The following is a 19,568-nucleotide window of genomic DNA, read 5'->3' as shown; positions in this document are numbered from 1 at the left end:
TAATCTATCAATCCACTTTCCACTTTTCAAATTTCAAAAACATTATTTTATTTCATACTATCAAATTTACTGTTTAAAACTAAACTAAGAAAAAACACTTTAAATATGCTTTTTTCCTAAATACAATTGCTCAATCTAATTTAAATTTGACCTTTTTGGCCATTAAATTTAAGATAAGGTCATATCATGCGAAATGAACAACTAATGTTTTGGATAATTATAATTTATTAACTTCAACAGTAACACACTACTCCATAAATTGTATTATGGGTACAGGTGTAGCGCGTATAATAATACCATTTGATTTTTATGTAATCATCATATTTAAAAAAATAAATAAAATATACGTCTTCATTAATTTTTATTTGTTTCTTGAGGTTATTTTACACATTAGAAAATATAATCATTTTTCTTGATTTTAATAAAATAGTTGTAAAATTTTATTTCATTTTATACTCTTTGTCTCTCCATTTCCACACAAGAAAAAAAAATCCCACTTTTCTTGTTACAATATGTATTTTACACTATTACAGTATGTATTTTTGTTATACAATACATATATTTTAGGAATACTATTAATTTATTAGTAAAATTTAATGCACCTAACTAATTTTTTTTAATATATGTAAGCTGTTTTTTTTCTTATGTATGAAAACATAGAGAGTATTGTAATTGATAAAAGTAATTAATGTATTATTTAAACTTCGCAAATGACATATCAATAACAATAAAAAATATTTCTAACAATTTGACACTAGAAAATAAATGTAGATTATTTAATTTTCAAAAAAATAGAAAAAAGATATAAGTATCGCGTACCTTGACAAACTACACTAACAAATTATATGGGGTTCGATTTATTAAAATATGATTCAAGAGAGAGACGAAAGATGAAGAAAAAAAAGAGAAGAAATTCGAGAGTATGACAGAATCAGAAATAATAACTCAATTATGGAAAATCTAGATATTTGGTTTCAGAAACTCAATTAGGAATTGGGATCTGAAATGAAATTATTTAGTATAAACTTGTTTCAACATTGATTGAAAAATTTGGATATGAGTAAAATTAATATTTAATTTTTTAAATTTAATATAGATATGGGGATGAGAATAAGCACCCACGTTCTCCTCTGGGCCTTTTTTATATCCGATCCCTTTTAAATTATCCAACGACTCTCTCTTTTAGATAATTTAAAAAATTTATATTATTTTTATTTTATCTTTGTGACTTATGTATAGGATATATTCGATCATTTTTATTTTGTTTACCACTATTTGTCTTTTATTCAAATATTATTTGATATTTTTATTTTATACTTATATAATTATTGTTTCTTTTTTATATTTAATTTTGATTTATATATTAATTTTTATAATACTATATTTTTCTTTGTCGTATGACTGATTGTTTAGAGTCAACAATGATATGAAAAAAAAAACTGAAGTAATGGTTTGAAAGTGTTGAATTTCCCATAATGAACATATCACTCAAAAATAATGAAACAAACTCAATCGGAGGGGAACACATGAATTATATTCATAAATCCAACACATACTTAAGAAACAGATAGTTTAAACACAGAGCTATGGATTTAATTAGTTACTCATAAAAATAAATGAATCCAAAAGACCAATCTAAACATGAGAAAAATACATAATTAAAAAGAAGTTAAAGAGAAAGATACAAAGCCTTTCTTTATCAAATAGATAGTTATCTTTATTTCGTTTCCAAGATTAATGACAAAAATAGACATATAATTAAAGTGAAAGTTAGTCAAGCCGAACATAATGTGCTGAACTTCTTTTATATTATTAGTATATATAGATTAAAATGAATAATGATTATCATGTCTTACAATATATATATATATATATATATATATATATATATATATATATATATATATATATATATATATATATATAAAAGTAATAAGAAAGTGATATCAGATGAACTGGTACATATATTTATGGAGAATAGGAGGTACGAGCTTTCTGTAAACACTTTCAGAAGGATGAAAACCATCCCAAAAAACGTAGTCTCCCGCATTCTGGCACGTGGGGTCCAAAGAGTTGCAGAACACTGCAGTCTCTATTTTGCCCGTACCACAACATCCTCTGTCTCCCACTTTAAAACCTGCAATGCAATCACAAAATTATAAATTCAACTTTTCTTATATTTTTTTTACTTCACAATTTTCTTTTATAATAAGGGAGAAAGTTGAAATTACCATAATTTTGGTAATTTACAATGATATCAAGTAGAGGGTTGTAAACATCAAGGTAAACCACCCTGGCATTAGGCAAATTCTGGTTAAGAGAAGCCAACTCCTTAGCCAGTTTGCTGTTGAATAACTTGGCCGCTTCGTTATACTTTTCTGCACATTTTCTGAGCAATCCTCCCAAAATCGTTCTCTGAAATGGCACACATCCAATTGGTGGCGCACTGAATACTCCTATCCTCCGAGCACCTAATTGATATATTTCCTTTCAATTATATTGAGAATAATTAATGTATGTACATTTTGCCCACACAATTAATAAAAATTGCATATATTCTTTAATTTCTGAGATTAGTTAAACTTTCTACATACCTTTAAGAAACTAGAAGCTGAGCTAACCATTAGGTCAGTGTAAGTAGGAATATCATATTGCACTTCTCTAGCATGACTCAGAAAGTAAGTGTTGGAAATGTCGTTGCTGCCTTCCACCACAAGGACAATGCTATTGGCTAGGATGAAGTTGGTTCTGTCCTCCCCGACAAGTCCTTCAAGCTTTCTTATGTAGTCTTTGAACATGTCTATTTGACCAGACAATGATATAGCTGTCTGGCATTAAAAATACATGTTTCTGTTATCAACCAAAATTTAAGAGCTGATGGAGAAGAATGAAACTGAAAGTATCCGTACCGCCATTTTAGATGTGAGAGGATCGTAGCCTGAACCACCAGATGCAAAACAGACACCGGTGAGGAGATCATTAGGTTGGAGATTTGGATCGAAATATGCCGGTAGAAGATCCTTAATTCCTAGTTCTTCAGCTGATCAGTGATCATATAACAATAACAAATCTTATCACTCTCGTCAACAAGTTCAATATAAATGAATTTCATTTATTATCCGTTTATGTTTCTCCACCCTCAGAAAACAATTGTACAGCACTTTAAAAACATTTTGTTCTGTTCCGATATCTTTTTAACCTCGTAAAATTAATATTTTTTAATTGATAATATTAGTTATTAATATTTATTAGTGAGAGCATTGAATAAAATTAATATTTTTTCATTCCTGTATGCTTTTTACCTTTTAATGGACGTTGCTATCAATCGATTACTGAATTAAATTGTTAATAATAAAATGAAAATATATTTTTCTACTATATGAATTTGTTTTGCTATGATTGATAACCATTATATTTGGTGTTTTCATTGACATATAACAAAGAATAATGATACGAAAGAGCTTACTTCCTACATGAATGTTATCTCCGACATGAATGTTAAGACGTGGATTTTAAACTTAATTCAACTCCACAAAATCAGTTTGTATGATGAGATTTGCACCCCATTTATATATTATAATTTGGCTTTATCTCTAGTCGTTGTGAGACTTCTAACACACTCCCTTCACGTCGAGATATAAACATCTCGATCGTGAGAGTAGAACTAATGGGTGGTTCGACAACGAGTGAAACAGAATGCCTATGTAAATCTCGCTAGGAAAGGTTCCAACTATGACTCTGATATTATGTCAAGAAGTGAACTTTAAGCCTAACTTAATCCCACAAAATCAACTTGTAGTCATTCGCATTAAACACCTTTGAAGTTGATAAATCTTGCAATACTAAGAATGTAATGAGATATGAGATTATTGAATATGCATTGAACAAATTGATGAAAGAATGCACAACAAAAACTCAAATTATGGTATCAACCATTTCAAATATAAAATGTTAAATTTGGTTTTTCTAAATTTGACGATATTAATACACTTCAATGCATATTTAAGGGCAACAAATTTTTTAGTTGCTACAAAACTTCATATGAACAATGTTTAATCATTGTTGCAAAGTGCTTATGTATTATATTTATTAGTTCAATTCTTAGTTGGGTTTTCTTAAAATTCTTGAATTAGAAAATTCAGACTTCTTTTTCGTATGAATGTCCTAGTTTTCGTATGTTTAAGTTACTCAAATAAACTCAGTTGATAAGTATTATATAAAGTTTACTACTTTGCTTAATTAAGCTATAGGAATTTCAAATAAAACTCTTTTGAATTATTTTATTGTGGGTTTAAAACTGAATGTTAGATTTTATATCATTGACCAAACTTCAACGATATTAATTTTCGATGCATTCACCAAATATTCGACAAAAAATATATTCCTTAAACTAGAACTTATAAGACACCATATTTTCCCAAATCACAAGCCACGCTCAATGAACCAATTTTCGAAAGTTGAAATTCAATAGTCTCTCCCATTCTTACCTACACCTCCTACTACTAAGATGAGGTTAAGATAAATTCTCAAATTGAGATGAAATTGTGTAGTTCTTACAAGTTTTTATTAGTATTCGTTAATAGAAGAGTTGAATCATAACTTTTCTTGTCTCTTTTATTAAATCTATCAATCTATCAAATCAATCATATAATTCTTAAATATGAGTAAGAGAGTTGAACTCACAATCTCTTTTACTTTCTTAACTTTATTTATAAATTAATCTTACATCTCTTATCTTACAATATTTCTATCTAATGATTTATTTAAAGTGAAAGCAATACACACTTTCAAATTACTAATTGAAACTATTCCTATTTTTCTCACGTGTAGCTAATAGATTGATTAAAATTTTGGTAATTAAAATTGAAAAACATTTCTAGTAAATTACTTGTGTATCTCTCATTTATAACCAAGTAATATATTTAAATTAAAAAAAAATTCAGAGGAAACGATTGCTATAAAAATGACTGATTAATTCAGTTATTTAAAAGTGCTTTATAAAATAATTTAATTCAGTTATTTAAAAATGCTTTATAAAATAATAATACGACATGTATCTGTATTTTTGTTTTGAAATTAATTATGATGCACTAACCTTAATAGGATAATTGTAATTAAAAGAATGAATGTTTAAGATGTCACTTCAAATTCATTTTACATTTTTCTTATAAAAATTAAAATTAAAAATAAACATTTTAAATACGTCACAATTTTACTATGATAATTCGTTTAATGGTTAAAATATAAAAACCTAACAAATGATAGTTTAAAAATGTAATGGTTTAAAACAGCGAAGACTGAATTATTTTAATATTAAAGAGTTTTAATATGAATAGTTTACTTATAAATGGTTTTCATAATTTTAAAATACATGATTTCTCACTTTTTTTTTATCATATTTTAAATTTTCTCTAAGAGTTCTCGTTCCCTATTTATCTGTTTAAAGATTGGAGACCACTTAAGTAATCATCGCTAGGAGATCTTCAAGTTTAGCCGATCGGTTTATCAAGACAAAGTAAATTGATTTTCTGTTAATTCCTTTGGTCAATTTTGTTTTCCTTGCATGCTAGCTCTATTTGTTTTTCATGTAGCATTTGACTCTTTTATAAGACTCTTTGTTAATTAGTGGTCATAACGGTGTACCCTGATCATGTTTTTGTGATTCGTAGGAGTACATAGGACTTCCTGTACGTTTATAACTATTTTAGGCTTCCTAAAACAATTTAGTCTTCTATTAGGTAAGAGAAGCTAAATACTTCTTTTATATTATTTTAGTGCTTTGATAATCTGAGTTAGTATATGATTGAGTTTGATTTATAGATTCAGCTTGTTTAAGATTTTGTTGTGTTGTGGTATACTTGCTTGAAGTTAATCTAAATGTGTGTTGTCTGATATTGGAAGAAACTTGCTATTTGCTTGCTAAATATGCTTAATTCTTGTTACTACGCTCCTTGTTTCATAGTAGTCTTTGTTTTCTATGTTTTCTGATTTTTTATTTGACTTAGACGGGTATAAATTGATTCGATGCATGATTATTTTCTAGTTGGAATGGATAATAGTACTCATGTATGTGTTATATGTATGATGATGTTCAAATGAAATGGAAAGTGTGAATTAAGTATGTTGTGAAAGGGATTCCAAGGAGAAATCCTTATTGTTGTTATGTAGTGTGATGTATTGAATGAGGGACTCCAGGATTGGGGGATGATTCTAACACTCTTAGTAGCTTTCAATCTCAAGTAAAGAATAATGGTTGTGTATGAAGAGTAGCAGGTGGTCCTTAGCCTGATGATCATGTATTGACCATAAATGTTTAACGAATTAACCTTGGTGTGTGATAGTTTGATGTGGGTGGTTTGCTGCACCAGACACTGGACAAACTCCCCATGTGTCAAACATCATATTTATTATGATTGAAGTCTAGAGTTGATAAGTTTATTTTTGTATTGTTTGATTTGAACAATTATTGATATACTAATGATTTAAAATGTATGAATGTTCATTTATACTTTTGCTTATATCCAACTTTTTTTGTTTTTGTGTGTTGTTTTTTTACCTTAATGGTATGAGTAAAGGAAGATATCTCTCGTGAGCATGTCTTAGGTGGTGGTGAAACTAAGGCTTAGAGTCGAACATTTTGTCGTTTTTTTTTTGTTTTGTATAGATTAAATCACGCTTTTGATTTAATGTAGTATATTTCCTTATAGTGTATGACTGTGTATATATTTTACTATTATATATTATATGTTTTTTTAAGTTAATTGATTTGTATTATTAGAAATATAATGAATCTTATAATAGTTGAAGAATATACAAAATTAAGATGTTACATAAAATATCTCTAATTACAATATTTGATCACTACAACATTATAATAATTGAAATGCACACGAAAAAAACTTATTTAAAAAATTAAAATTAAATTAAATTTGTCATCTATTAGTATTAATATGATCAATTGCATTACCAGATAAAACATTACATATAATATAATAATTCAAATAAAATATTGCAATATAAAATGTCTAAATAATAATAAACTTACATATTCACATCTTATACAATTAAAAAGAAAATAAAATGCGTTTTATGTAAAAAAAACTAAAATAATAAAAGTATAATAAATAATGTTTTATGTATAAAAAATGGATAAATATTTTAAAATATATGGAAATTAATTATAAAAACAGAAATTGTGGAAATATTAATTAATTATCTAACTTTAAGAACTAATTCATTAGTTATCTGACTTTCAAAGATATATAAATTCGATTTTATAACAGTATAAATATCAGAAAATGTTAAATAAAAAGAAATAGAGAAGGAAAGAATAATGTACCTATAAGATCGGAAGGAACTTTTCCGTTACCGAATCGACCCGTCGGAATGGCTCCTTGGAAGTCTCTACCATAGGGAGGGAAATTGCACTTTGCAAGCGTATGCGTGTTGTTGTTGTTGTTGCCGGTGTCCATTATCGAATCTCCGAACACCAACACTGCAGGAACCTTCAAATTTGGTGGAAGTTGCAATGCTCCTTTGGTTTTGCAAAAGACCGTCATCAACAACAGTAACATCCGACGGAGCAGAAGTGAAGAAGGAATTAAAGAAGAATCCATGGCGGTGGTACTTCTCAGTCTAATTTCTACTGCATTTAAATAACTACTCAGACTGTCGCACCAACAACAAAACAAGTCTCACGCAACAATCTCCTCTTGCTTTAAGCTCATTCATTGCACGCAAAAAATTGTTTCATCTAACTTCTGACTGCACGGACCTTTCATTTATGATCTCTCTCTAATTTTTTTCTATTTACATCAAAACCCTCCTCAAAACTTATGCCAAGTAACAGTTATCTCTAACTAACTGATACTGCCTCAGTTTATACATTATTATCAATTTCGTGTTTCTGGTCGACATTTTCTCTCCATTGATGAGAGGTTCATTAAATACTGAGCTGGTGTCAATCATCTTTGGCAAGTTGGTGAACAAAGCATAAATAGAGGGGTAAAGGGAAAAATATACTCCATTCGGAAGAGTCTTACGGAAAGAACTTCACATAAGATTTTGCCGATAAAACTAGTTATGCATTCAAAATGAATAATCAAAAGAGTAGATGTTACTTCACTACGCTTTTCTCAGCCTAATCTTTTCCACTTGGAATATAAAAATAAAAAGATTAAAAAAGGTTAGTTAGTAATTTAATTATTTTTTTGTTCGTGTTATATATTTGTTTTTTTATTCAAACAAATCTTCTTTATATTAAATAGAATCATGGTAGTTTTTTCTTTAAATTTAATGTGATTTTATTGACAACATTTTAACATTATTTACGTGTTATTTTTTTTTGTGATTGATTCATGTTAGGGTTTATGATTATTATTATTATTGATTGTAGAATAATTTTGGACTAATCACAAAATAACACGTAAATGATATTAAAATGTTGTCAGAAAAATATTGTGAAAGTATCATTATTCTTATTGTATGACTCTCTCCTATACCAAACAATTCACTATTAGTAAAAGGTTTAAATTGTTCAAACAAACCATCGTCATTACACTATCATAGAATCTAACCGATTTATTAACTGTCAGAATGATGAATTCTAATATTAAATAACTTAATATAAAATATTATTATTAACAATTGAATTATAATTATATCGTTGTAATAAAAATTTATTCTATAATATTTATTGTGCTATTAATATTTAAATGGTAAAACCTTTATTTGACTCTGACACTTCTATATGTACCATACAGTTTAGACAAATAGTTAAGAGACTTAAACACAAGAAAGTTTTTGAACTACAACGATTCTTTACATCCCGAATAAAAAATTTAATTAATAATTCAATTTTTATATAAACTATATATACAGATTTAATTAAATCTAAAAAATATTAAAACAAAAATAAATCGTGAAACTATATATAGAAACTAAAGAATATTAAAATGAGCGGTGCCCTACTCAGTAGGGAAAACTTTACGGTAAGAATCGTAAAAACATTTAACAGCACAGACAGAGACCCGTGCTGCCAAGGCATTACTGACTCATACTTGCAGCGGTGTTTTAGTGCAATTTTATTTTATTGATTACTCTAACATTAAAATTAAAAAAAACTATGAAATTTATATTTGTTTAATTTATATATTATGGATAAATATTCAGTTTAGTGTGTGCGTGTAATAACATAACATACTCACCTTGTTTTCTTTTGTATTTATATTTACAAAATTGTTACAACCCCGCGTAATTTTATTTATTGCGAGTGATTTGAATTTACAATTCTCAGCGACAATAAAAAGAAGAAAAATATACTTTTACATCCACTAAAATGAAATGAAAAAATAGCAATTTAACAGTCTATTTAATAATATAATGAAATCATTTGTATTTTTAATAAAAGAATAAATAAGCTTAAGAGAAATTTTTAGACTCCATATTTATATCATATAACTTGTTCATTTACTCGCCTACTGAATCTTATTATACAGCACCTCTTTCATTCAAACTTTCAATTCCACCAATTATGCATTCAATAGCTCGTCTATTACTATGTCCTTTTTTTTTCTCTGTTACAACGTCTCTTTCATAAACTATGAAAAAATTAAATTGGCAATGAATTTTTATTTTTTTTTCATAAAAGGGTGTGTTGTCTGGGAGGATGATTCTGAGTATAAACTAATTCGTATTCTCAATAAACTCGAGTCAAATAAAAAAGTAAAAAATAAAACAACAAAATTAATTAATAAATAAATCTCGTCTCTAGAACGAATAGAAGAGTCGGAAGAAAAATATCAATTTTGAAACGTAATATATTTATAATATGTAATAGAAAAATAGTATAAATTGATTTTTTTTTTGAGGTATAAATAGTTCACATTAAGAATTATTGATTTTGATTTTAATTTATTGATAAGTTTAAGTTGATATTCTCACCTACTAATTGAAGAAATATTAATTTCCTCATCTGTTCGTCCAACTGTACTTTACGGTAATGAAGAGAGTAGTTATTTTTGTTTTGGGCCAAAGTTGGAAGTGGGCCAGCTGATTCAAACGGAGAAGGTGTACGTTTGTTGACAGGGTGTTGCTCCCTCCACCCCCACACATCTTTTCCTCCACCTCCCCTTTACTATTTTGCCCCTTCCTCCACCTTTCCTTTACTATTTTGCCCCTCAGTAAAATTTTATTTTTAAAATTGTTGTTTTTTAATTTTATTCATTTATAACATATTTCACTGATAACCTACGTAGTTTCTTGTATGAGTAAAATATTTTTCTACAAAGCTTGGTGATCGTGAAAAGAATTATCAAACAATCTTCTTCTTGTTCTCGGTGCAGTACGTGGTGCAGTGCGTTTATGGTGTAGTGTCCTTGTCGTGGTTCCTCTCCAGGTACGTAGTCATAATCCTTCCAATAATCCTAAACCCTAAATCCTTCCCATACTTCCAATAATCCTTTTAATATCCAAGCCTATAATCCTTGCATGAGCCACAAAACGTAGTAAAATAAAAACGAAACGTAAAAGGAACACTGCCTATGGACGGATGACATCCTTCAACGGATGTCAACATCCGTTTAAGGAAAAACGGATGTCGACATCCGTTTAAGGCAAAACGGATGTCGACATCCGTTTTGCCTTCAACGGATGTTGACATCCATTGAAGGATGTCATTCGTCCAGAGGCAGTGTTCCTTTTACGTTTCGTTTTTATTTTATTTGTTTATTTTATTTACAGTAATTTATATTTAAATTTATAATTTTAAATGTTATATATGGTTAGTTTTTAAACGTAATAATTTTGTTAAAATATGAATTTGTTAAAATATGAATTTGTTATAGGTGGAGAAGAAGCTTAACGGAAGAGAGAAAGGTAAACGAAAATGGAAGAGAGGAAGAGGTGCAGAGGGAAGTAAATCAGAAGTTTTAAATAAATTAAAATATTAAAATAATAAAAATAAAAAATTTTAACTTTTGAGGATATAATTGTCATTTTAGAAGGATATAATTGGCATTTTAGAAAATTGGGGAGGTGGAGGAAGAGACGTGTGGGGGTGGAGGGAGTAACACCCTTGTTGACACTTGTGTTCTTCAAACTTAAGTACTGTCTGTAATAAATATGCATATATGTAAAAAAAAACTCATTAAATACTTTTAAACATTTATTATATTTTAAAAATAGAAAATATTTTAAAAATATATTTAGATAGAAGAAAAATAAATTGTTTATTAAAAGTTTAAGATTACAAATATTAATTATGATTTTAATATATTATAAGATACTTATATTGATTAGTCTATAAAAAGTGTTTCAAACTGTGTGTATCACTTTCATGTCTAAATTATTAATGAATAAAAGTATTTAATGTGATAGAACAATATTAAAATTTTGTTGACTTACAAACAATATTATTACACGTGTAATCCCACGTGTTGACACACTAGTCTTTTACTCCCTTTGATTCTCTTCACCTGTCCCTCTGCTATCCCGTAACCCTTTAGGTCGAAAAGCCCACTACTATTTCAGCCCACTTAAAGACAGTAAACAGAAGGCCCATGCTATTTCAATAGCCCAACCATTCTGCTTTTGGTTATTTTGATTTCCCGAAATATCCCTATTTCCTCTCAAATCATATCCCTAAATTTTTCTGCATATTGTTCAAATATACTTTTTTGTCATTAAATATTTCTAGAACAATACAGAAACAAATTTCCTTAACAAATTATTCTTTCATTACTACAGGAAGTAAAACTTGACACTACGAAAGCTACTTCCAAAAATTAAAATATAAAATCAAAATAAGACTTTTTAGATGCTTCGATCCTAAAGAAAAAGGCCCCCTTGAGAATCCCCAAAAATGATGGTGCGTTAGTCTTTGATGAACTGAATATTCATATTCACAGCCAAGGGGTATATTTTTGTGATCAGTTACGTATATCATTACATTTTCATCACAGTAATGATATAAAATGTAATTTTATTTACTTCAGTCTGTTGAAGTATGACAATTGCTTAATATATTTTTTAAAAAGATCCTACACTTATTTCGCCGTACATCAAAACCATTTAAACCACGGGTTGTGACATAGAGTAGTGAATTCGAGGAAAAACGTGATACGGATATATAATGTAACGGAGGATAAACTTATCCTCTAAAAACATTTCTTCCTCCCAAGAACCCCACTGGGAATGGAATGAAAATAAGGGAAGATTTATTGAAAACCATTTTCACCCCATAGTTATTTCTATTGAATTTGTGATTCCACTTAATCAGATATATACAGGATATATGAATTGATCTTAACATTCCAGACAATGTTAACCTTCTGATAGTCTATAGGTATATTCAGAGCTGAACCAACGAATAAACCAGAATGAATTCACCATACATACCTATACATTTATATATACGTTCAGCGTCTATTTTATACAAGGGGTCAAATAAATTGGAGAGAAGTACTCTAAAAAAGCACACCAAGTTGAAGCACAAAAAGAAGGAAAAAAAAGGATGCACGTAAAATTAGGTAATGCAACAAACCCAATGATAAAAAGTAAAAAGGCAACCGCAGTAATTATAATCGTGAAATAGATAGGTCCGCGAAACAAATGAATTTTAAACTTGACAAGCATATAGACAACTTCATCCGCACAAATGTTTATCTGAACTCAATGAGCACTCACAAGAAATGGGTGCTGGCACACTCCACACTCAATGGTCTCTGAACCCGAGCTGGGCACCTGAACCTGAAATAACGCCCAAAACAGCGCCATATAAAGATGATGTAATGATGTGCGTATATGAGAAAAGATAGGGCTATGGTCACTAGATTCAAACCTGCAGGTGGACAGTGCAAATAGGACATGCAACTTCCTTCATCCGCCTTGCAGATCCATCAGACTTGGAACCTACAAACCAGACCACTTAACAGCTCAAGAGATCATTTTAAGAGTCACAACAACAGAAATTACAGTCATCTAAACTATATTGCCCACACGACATATTGTCTCAAACCTGCCTTCTTTAAGTCATGAAAAAAAAAATAGAAAATGTATACAGTAATTGCTGAAAGTCTACATCAATTAACTTATATCATTCCATTTATTGCAAATATTCTGCTTTTATTGCAAGTAATCAGAGGTAGAAATAGATTATTTTGCAATTAGGAAACTGTTTGATTTCTTTCCAATATAGGATTTGCAAATTCGTTATTTCCTTTTCACATGGACTTTTTATATTACAAGGCAAGGCTGGTTACAAAGGGGTTTGTTGCCTGAAGCTTATGGAATTGACTATAGGAAAACTTCTGCTCTAAGTATCTAAAATTACTTCTATAAGAAACACTTCGATCTGGTAGGAGACATTCTCACCACATATCAGGTAGCAGGCATTCTAAGCAAGCAAGGGGTTCGCGAAGAAACACTTTGATTACATGATTGGCAAGCTGCCCATGTAAAACATGATCAAGCCAGCGGAGCGTGAGTGTTGAAAGTCTACATTAAATTACTTTTTATCGATGACATTCTGTTTTTATTACAAGTAATCAGGTAGACAGGAAACAATTATCTCTCATAATTACGGGATTTGCAAATTCGTTAGTTTTTTCACATGCAACTACAACGCCCAACATTTTAGACCCCCTTTTTTCTAGGAGCTGGTTTGCATCTTTTTGTCAATTAAGCGCAAAATATCACCTTCCAAGTTTAGTTACAAATATGGCTAACCCAAACTACCAAAATTGAACTCATTACAGTACCTGATGTCTTTCGATTTCTCTCCAGCTCCTCCTGCCAAGACATACCAACAATATTACTCAAGAAATTCATAGAATTATAGCCTTCCACTGGCAATAAAAACAACACAAAAACAAATGTTTTATTGTCCCAATGATTTATTTACCTGAAGTTTCCTGGCAAGATCCTCATGACTCTGCAACGTAGGTTTACTTGATGACTCCCTAGCACTAGTTATCCGCAGAGAAACTTCTCCCTATACAGGAATGGAACTATATTTAACTATACAACATCACTTCTTCAGTTTCAACGGTTCAGGCACTAATTTAATTGACAGAGTAACAGAAAAGAGGTATGGAAAAGGCCCATTGACAGTGGGCGGATAGGGGTAAAGTCCCTACTTGGATATCCCATTTAATAGGGCTACAATGTCAGCAGATACAAAACAAGAACATATTCCAAAACAGTATCCCTATGTTTACTATCTCTTACAGTAAATATTACACATACCATGCACCGATCACAAACTCGCACAGGCTGTGCATTCTCTTCAGCAGTTAGAGCAATTCTACCATGTGTACATTTGTCACAGAAAATATCACCACAGTTCCTACAGTGGTGCTGTTAGAAGCACAGAGGATCATGGGATTAGCAACAGAGCAAACAAAACAGAAAACATTGGTTGAGAAACACAAACAGGAAAATCAACCTTGCGAATAAAAGCCCCAAAATCAGTGCCACATGCTGTACATTTTGTTACAGCCTCATCTGGAACCTAAACAAAAATAAAAACTGGTGAGCAGCTCAAATTTTGAAAATTTTTTAACAAAGATCACAATCCAACAGAAGCAAGTTAACATGTTTGGTCAATTAATTTTCATTAAAATTAAATCAAATTCCCAAAACTTTGAAGGAGTGAAAAAAAAATTAACATTTAAACATAAAGTCCACTAAAATACCAATTGAAGCAACAAAACATGTTCAAACAATCACAATCATCTACTAGCAGAACACTGCCTCCTTGGAAAAATGAAAAGTGTTTGAAAGAAAACATTTCTTCTAAAACCTTAGAATCCAATTTTCAAGACAGGAAGAGATATAATGACACAGAAACCAAAAAGATTGCATTTACCCAATGATCCTTTTCTTCATTGGCGGGTTTAATCAGATTCATCCAATCGCCAAAACCTTTCTTTCTTTCTTGAGTCTGTTCATTTGTTTTCACAGGCTCAGAAGGCCTTCGGCTTCCACCCATTTCTTTGAACTGTATTATGAAAAAGAAAAGAAGGGCAATCAAGACATAAAGAAAAAACAGATCCCACTATTTAAAACAATTTAATTGTTGACAAGGAGCCAAAACCACCAAGAAAAAGCAAGGCGATCAGCTAGTTAACTAGAAAACCAGAGAGTTTAAAAATAGATTAATTGCCAACAATCAAAATCACAGGTAGAAGTGTTCAGCAGCTGACTCCAGAACTGCTATACTGAGACAGTGGATAGGAAGATAAGACTACAAAATTTCTACATGTATATTAAATTATTTATTATTTATATTAAACAAATAAATGCTAAAATAAGTTCAACAAGAAGGCTGCTTCCTAGATTCATTCAATAGAAATCAGTTTGTTCGCACTGCTATGTTATCAGCACTAACCAGGGGATGAAAAGTACGATAAGCTAACGTTTATCAGGCAGTTTAGAAGCTGATTGGGCCATCTATATCTTTCTATTCTCGTTCATCTACCTTTCACATATAAGCCCTAATTTGTTTTTTCAGGCAGTACTACAGTAAGGTACATATAACTCAGCTTGTTCTCCAAGTTCCGTCATTTCTGGACATATCTAACAGTAACTCAAACTAGGCAAGCAATTTTAAATTAAAAAAAACAAATATCTCCAGGTAACCTTTTAAAGGAAGGAGACAGCGTCTTCCCACAATTTTTTTTGAAAGAAAACATTTTCTACCCAAATTTATCATAAAAAACATGAACAATTATTAGAAGAGAAAGTTGAAAATATTGAATACCTGTATTGTTGCAGCAGTCACTGTATCCAAGAGTGTGTTGGTGGTATAACTGTTAGATTGCAATCTGATTCGTCTTGGCTCAATATCCACAGGGCTTTTTGACCAAAATGCAAAGGTGGACGAATCGACTCTCTGCACATTACAATTAACAAAATATTATAATGAAATTGACATGCAAAACTAATTTCATGGATGTATTGAAGTTTTCTTAAGAAATGAAGAAGCTCACATCACATCTTGTTATATTCTCAAGAGGATAAATCCTCAATGTCCGGCTGGTATTTGGATCCAGCATACGAATGCCATCCAAACCAATCTGAGCAGACAAAGGTTGACAGAGTTCAGGTCAGCAGCAATAAGCTAGTGTGAATAACATTTTTTACAAACACATAAACGCAGGAATTTAACAATAATAAATTTGCAGTAACAGTAAGTAAAAAACGAGGAGAGTTATGGATACATAGGCATGACAAAAATTTGTTGGTTTCTTGACCAGTACAAAGAAAGAACAGAGAATCTACAATGAGAAAGAGAGAGGGTATCATATTCAAAGGAAAAGGAAGTAATCTTTTGGCAAAGTATATAACAGCAAACCCTTTTGGACAGAAATTACTACTTTTGGGTCAAGGTCATAAACTAGATGATCCAGACCCTTAATTAGCCTAATTAAAATACAGATGAAGCACAGCTCGTTATGGTTATCAAACTCTAAAGTTAAGTCTTAAACTCTTACGAATTTATGATTTTATGTCATAAACCCTATTTTGAATAGATTCAGATAAACCATTAACTCTCGAGTCACAAAAAAAGGTCAATGAATTTGAAATTAATGAATTTGGGCTCTTCATTGATCCTGAAGTGATAGTATTTTATTAAGACACAAATTATTTGAAGAAATTAGCTCCATTTTAAAATGTTTAACTTTCGAATTTGTTTTTGTGAACTTTTATATATGATCTGACCATTTATGTAAAGTTTAATTTTATTTAGCATTAAAGTACTGTCACGGCAATCTTAGTCATTACAACATTTTGCAATTGTTATTTCAAATTCCACAAAAAAAAAGACAAAATACTATAACAATCAGATAAATGATACATATTTAATATTGTAGCTATCTTTAAAAAAATATGCAAAATGCTATCCCAAAACCCATGTCCTATGCCACATGCCTACCCCTAGCCCCAAGCCTGACTAATTTTTACAATAACAGAACAAAGGAAACAATTTAGTTAACTGTTTGATTAAAGTTAATTAGACTTTCAATGAACATTGAACATGAACAAGTCAGATTTAGTCCAATCAATATGTGATATTGAAGCAAAAACCAACAGAATAAAACACACAACCATAACATATGACTCTAGCTGTAATTTTTGCACCTGACAGAGAACATCCATGGTGCTCTGACCTCCACTTTCCGCCAATAACTTGACTCGAAACTTTTGCACACCACCGCCTTTAACGTCTTCATGGGTATCAACCTTGGGCACAGCTTTCACAATCTTACCCCCACCAGAAGATTCCTTATGCGAGGGGAAACTGATGGACCTCCCGTAATCATCAAACGACGCCCAAGTCGATGATTTCGGCGCCGTGCCACGTGCCCCATAGGGTTCCACCTTCCCTCCCTGATAAGCATACACCCCATCTCCGTAGCCATCATCACTGCCGCCTCCGCCACCTTCGTACCTCGAATTACCACCGCTCTTTCCATAATAATCCGATCCCAACTCAGAACGACTCCGATTGTTGAAGCTGCCTCCGTAACTGTCGTCTAAATATCCGCCGCCGTGATCAGGCCTCACGGGAGGCTCGTAGGCGGCTGGTTCGTAGGTCGGAATAGGCGGAACGGAGGAGCCTCCGGTGTAGCTGTAGGGAGCAGAGTTGTATAGGGAGGGAGCGGGATTGGGGTTGGGAGGGGCGTAATTGGGATGTGTTTGATGCTGATCGTATGGTGGGAAATAGGGCTGTTGTTGTGGTTGTTGGTAGGAAGGGTTTGATTCGAAGTGCGAGTTGAAATTAGGGTTGGAGGAAGAGGGAGCAAAAGAAGGAGGAGCAGTTGGTGGAATAGGATCCGGATTTTGAGGGTAAGAAGGATGATAGCTGGTGTAATCTGAAGGAGCGTAATTGGGGGTGAAGGGAGGTGCAGAAGCGTAGAGGTTGTTGGTGTTAGGATCGGAAGGGTTGGGATTGGGGTTGGGGATGGGGTTTTGGGGATGAGAAAATTGATAATACGGAGGAACAGAGGTGAAATCTCCTTGCTGCATCGTTAATTGCAGCTGGTTAAATTGGGATTAGGGTTCTTGAGAAGTGTGAGGTAGAAGATCGCGATGATTGATTGAATTGATCGATTCTAAAGACTCTCTGAGAAGGGTTTGGAAAAGGAGAATAGAATATGTGAAGAGGTTTGAACGATGCTGTAGAAGTAACTTGGGTGCTGCGCAATGTCCTTCACTGGGCTATGGGAAAGAGAAAGAGAGGAATACTGTAAATAAATAGTGGAAACTAATTATTGGGCCAACTCCATGGGTTTGTTGCTCAATACAAAATTATTTTTATCACTTTATTTGCTATTTACTCCCTATCTTTTTAAAAATATAATATATCATTATCTATATCTATAATATTCTGATATAATAACAGAAAATGTCTAACTAAAAAAAGTAACGTGTGAAGTATGTAAATTAATAACATTCACATGAAAGAGGTAAAAGGAAGGTTGCTAACATTCTTTATCCCAATTTAGATTATATGACAAGTAACGAGCCAATGAACTATAATACCAAAACTAGAACAAAAAATTGTTCATAGTATGCCCAAAACCATGATACCAAAAACATGCAGACATGATCAAAGTGTTACTATACAAAACTTTTTTTCATATATACTAATGAAAATGCATGTAAAATAATAAAATTGAAAAAATAATTATTTGAAAGATAAAATTAGTAAGTTAATTATTTTAGTTTAAAAAATAATTATTTATTAAAATAGAAAATAAATATATAGAGAAAAAAGATAAATTGTTTTTATATAATGATAGATAGGAGTAATTGGTCCAATCTTACTAAAGAGAAATATAACCTGTCTAACCATTTTTTTATGTGAGTTGATAGTTTATTTATATCTATATCAAATGATAAATACCACTTTGTGTAACAGTTTTTATTTTTATTTTTCTTTTTATAATATTATTATTAACTGACTTTGTAGAAAAATATAATTGTTAACGATTTTTTAGAAATAATTGTTGTTTTTGAAATATTTTGTACAAAACTGTTACTTTTTTATTATTATTATATTTATAGTTTTTACTATTATTATTATTTTGGAAAATTTTGTATAAAAATTTTATTTTTTTTCTTTTTTTATTGTTATTATTCAAATAATTTTTATTATCCTATTTTTTCCCTTATATATTAACTTTTTTATATATATTAACTTAATCCATCCGCTTTTTATATATTACAATACAAATTTAATATATATATATATATATATAGACGTGATAATACCTGTGTTAATATATAAAATATTTTTTCTATATTTGTTTTCTAATTTTATCTTTTAAATAAAAAATTTCAAATTAAATAATTATTTTATCAATTTCACTCTTTAAACAATATTTCTTAAGATTTAAATGATTTTTTTTCAATTTGAATGTTTTCTAATTATATTTTCAATTGGGTTTCGACTCCTGTTTTTCTCACTTTCATTTAGTGATCTTATACAAATAGGCGAATTAGAATTAATCATGGCCATAACTTAATTTGACACTTTTATTGATATCTTAATTAAACTTTTT

At 30.4% G+C, this 19,568-nt stretch overlaps 2 protein-coding genes across 2 annotated transcripts; both read right to left on the bottom strand.

The window, feature by feature from the left end:
- Positions 1-1,933: 1,933 nt before the first annotated feature.
- LOC124839062 (GDSL esterase/lipase EXL3-like) lies at positions 1,934-7,926 on the bottom strand. Its single transcript, XM_047314802.2, has 5 exons — positions 7,340-7,926; positions 2,910-3,040; positions 2,595-2,828; positions 2,232-2,487; positions 1,934-2,137 (listed from the first exon to the last, which is right to left on the bottom strand). The coding sequence occupies exons 1-5, from the start codon at positions 7,614-7,616 to the stop codon at positions 1,947-1,949; spliced, it is 1,089 nt and encodes a 362-aa protein (XP_047170758.1). The 5' UTR covers positions 7,617-7,926; the 3' UTR covers positions 1,934-1,946.
- A 4,442-nt stretch (positions 7,927-12,368) lies between these two features.
- Positions 12,369-18,232, bottom strand: LOC124839058 (RING/FYVE/PHD zinc finger superfamily protein). The gene is made up of 10 exons (XM_047314797.2): positions 17,143-18,232; positions 15,990-16,076; positions 15,761-15,892; positions 14,867-14,998; positions 14,444-14,509; positions 14,245-14,355; positions 13,901-13,990; positions 13,758-13,788; positions 12,839-12,909; positions 12,369-12,747 (listed from the first exon to the last, which is right to left on the bottom strand). The coding sequence occupies exons 1-10, from the start codon at positions 18,028-18,030 to the stop codon at positions 12,670-12,672; spliced, it is 1,686 nt and encodes a 561-aa protein (XP_047170753.1). The 5' UTR covers positions 18,031-18,232; the 3' UTR covers positions 12,369-12,669.
- Positions 18,233-19,568: the final 1,336 nt, after the last annotated feature.

This window comes from Vigna umbellata, chromosome 2, assembly GCF_029865625.1.
Source record: "Vigna umbellata cultivar VRB3 chromosome 2, Vumbellata_1.0, whole genome shotgun sequence".
Lineage (NCBI taxonomy): Eukaryota > Viridiplantae > Streptophyta > Magnoliopsida > Fabales > Fabaceae > Vigna > Vigna umbellata.
This window is presented reverse-complemented; position numbering and strand designations above follow the sequence as displayed.

Bases quoted from the DNA above. Each gene is read 5' to 3' on its own strand.
- LOC124839058 (XM_047314797.2), bottom strand. From the start codon at position 18,030: ATGCAGCAAGGAGATTTCACCTCTGTTCCTCCGTATTATCAATTTTCT. The intron at 15,893-15,989 runs GTGAGCTTCTTC...TGTAATGTGCAG, and splicing joins AGAATATAACAAGATGTGAT to AGAGTCGATTCGTCCACCTT. The intron at 12,910-13,757 runs GTACTGTAATGA...TCTGGTTTGTAG, and splicing joins GAGAAATCGAAAGACATCAG to GTTCCAAGTCTGATGGATCT.
- LOC124839062 (XM_047314802.2), bottom strand. From the start codon at position 7,616: ATGGATTCTTCTTTAATTCCTTCTTCACTTCTGCTCCGTCGGATGTTA. The intron at 2,488-2,594 runs GTATGTAGAAAG...TATAATTGAAAG, and splicing joins CAGCTTCTAGTTTCTTAAAG to GAAATATATCAATTAGGTGC. The intron at 2,138-2,231 runs GTAATTTCAACT...ATTGCATTGCAG, and splicing joins TGTAAATTACCAAAATTATG to GTTTTAAAGTGGGAGACAGA.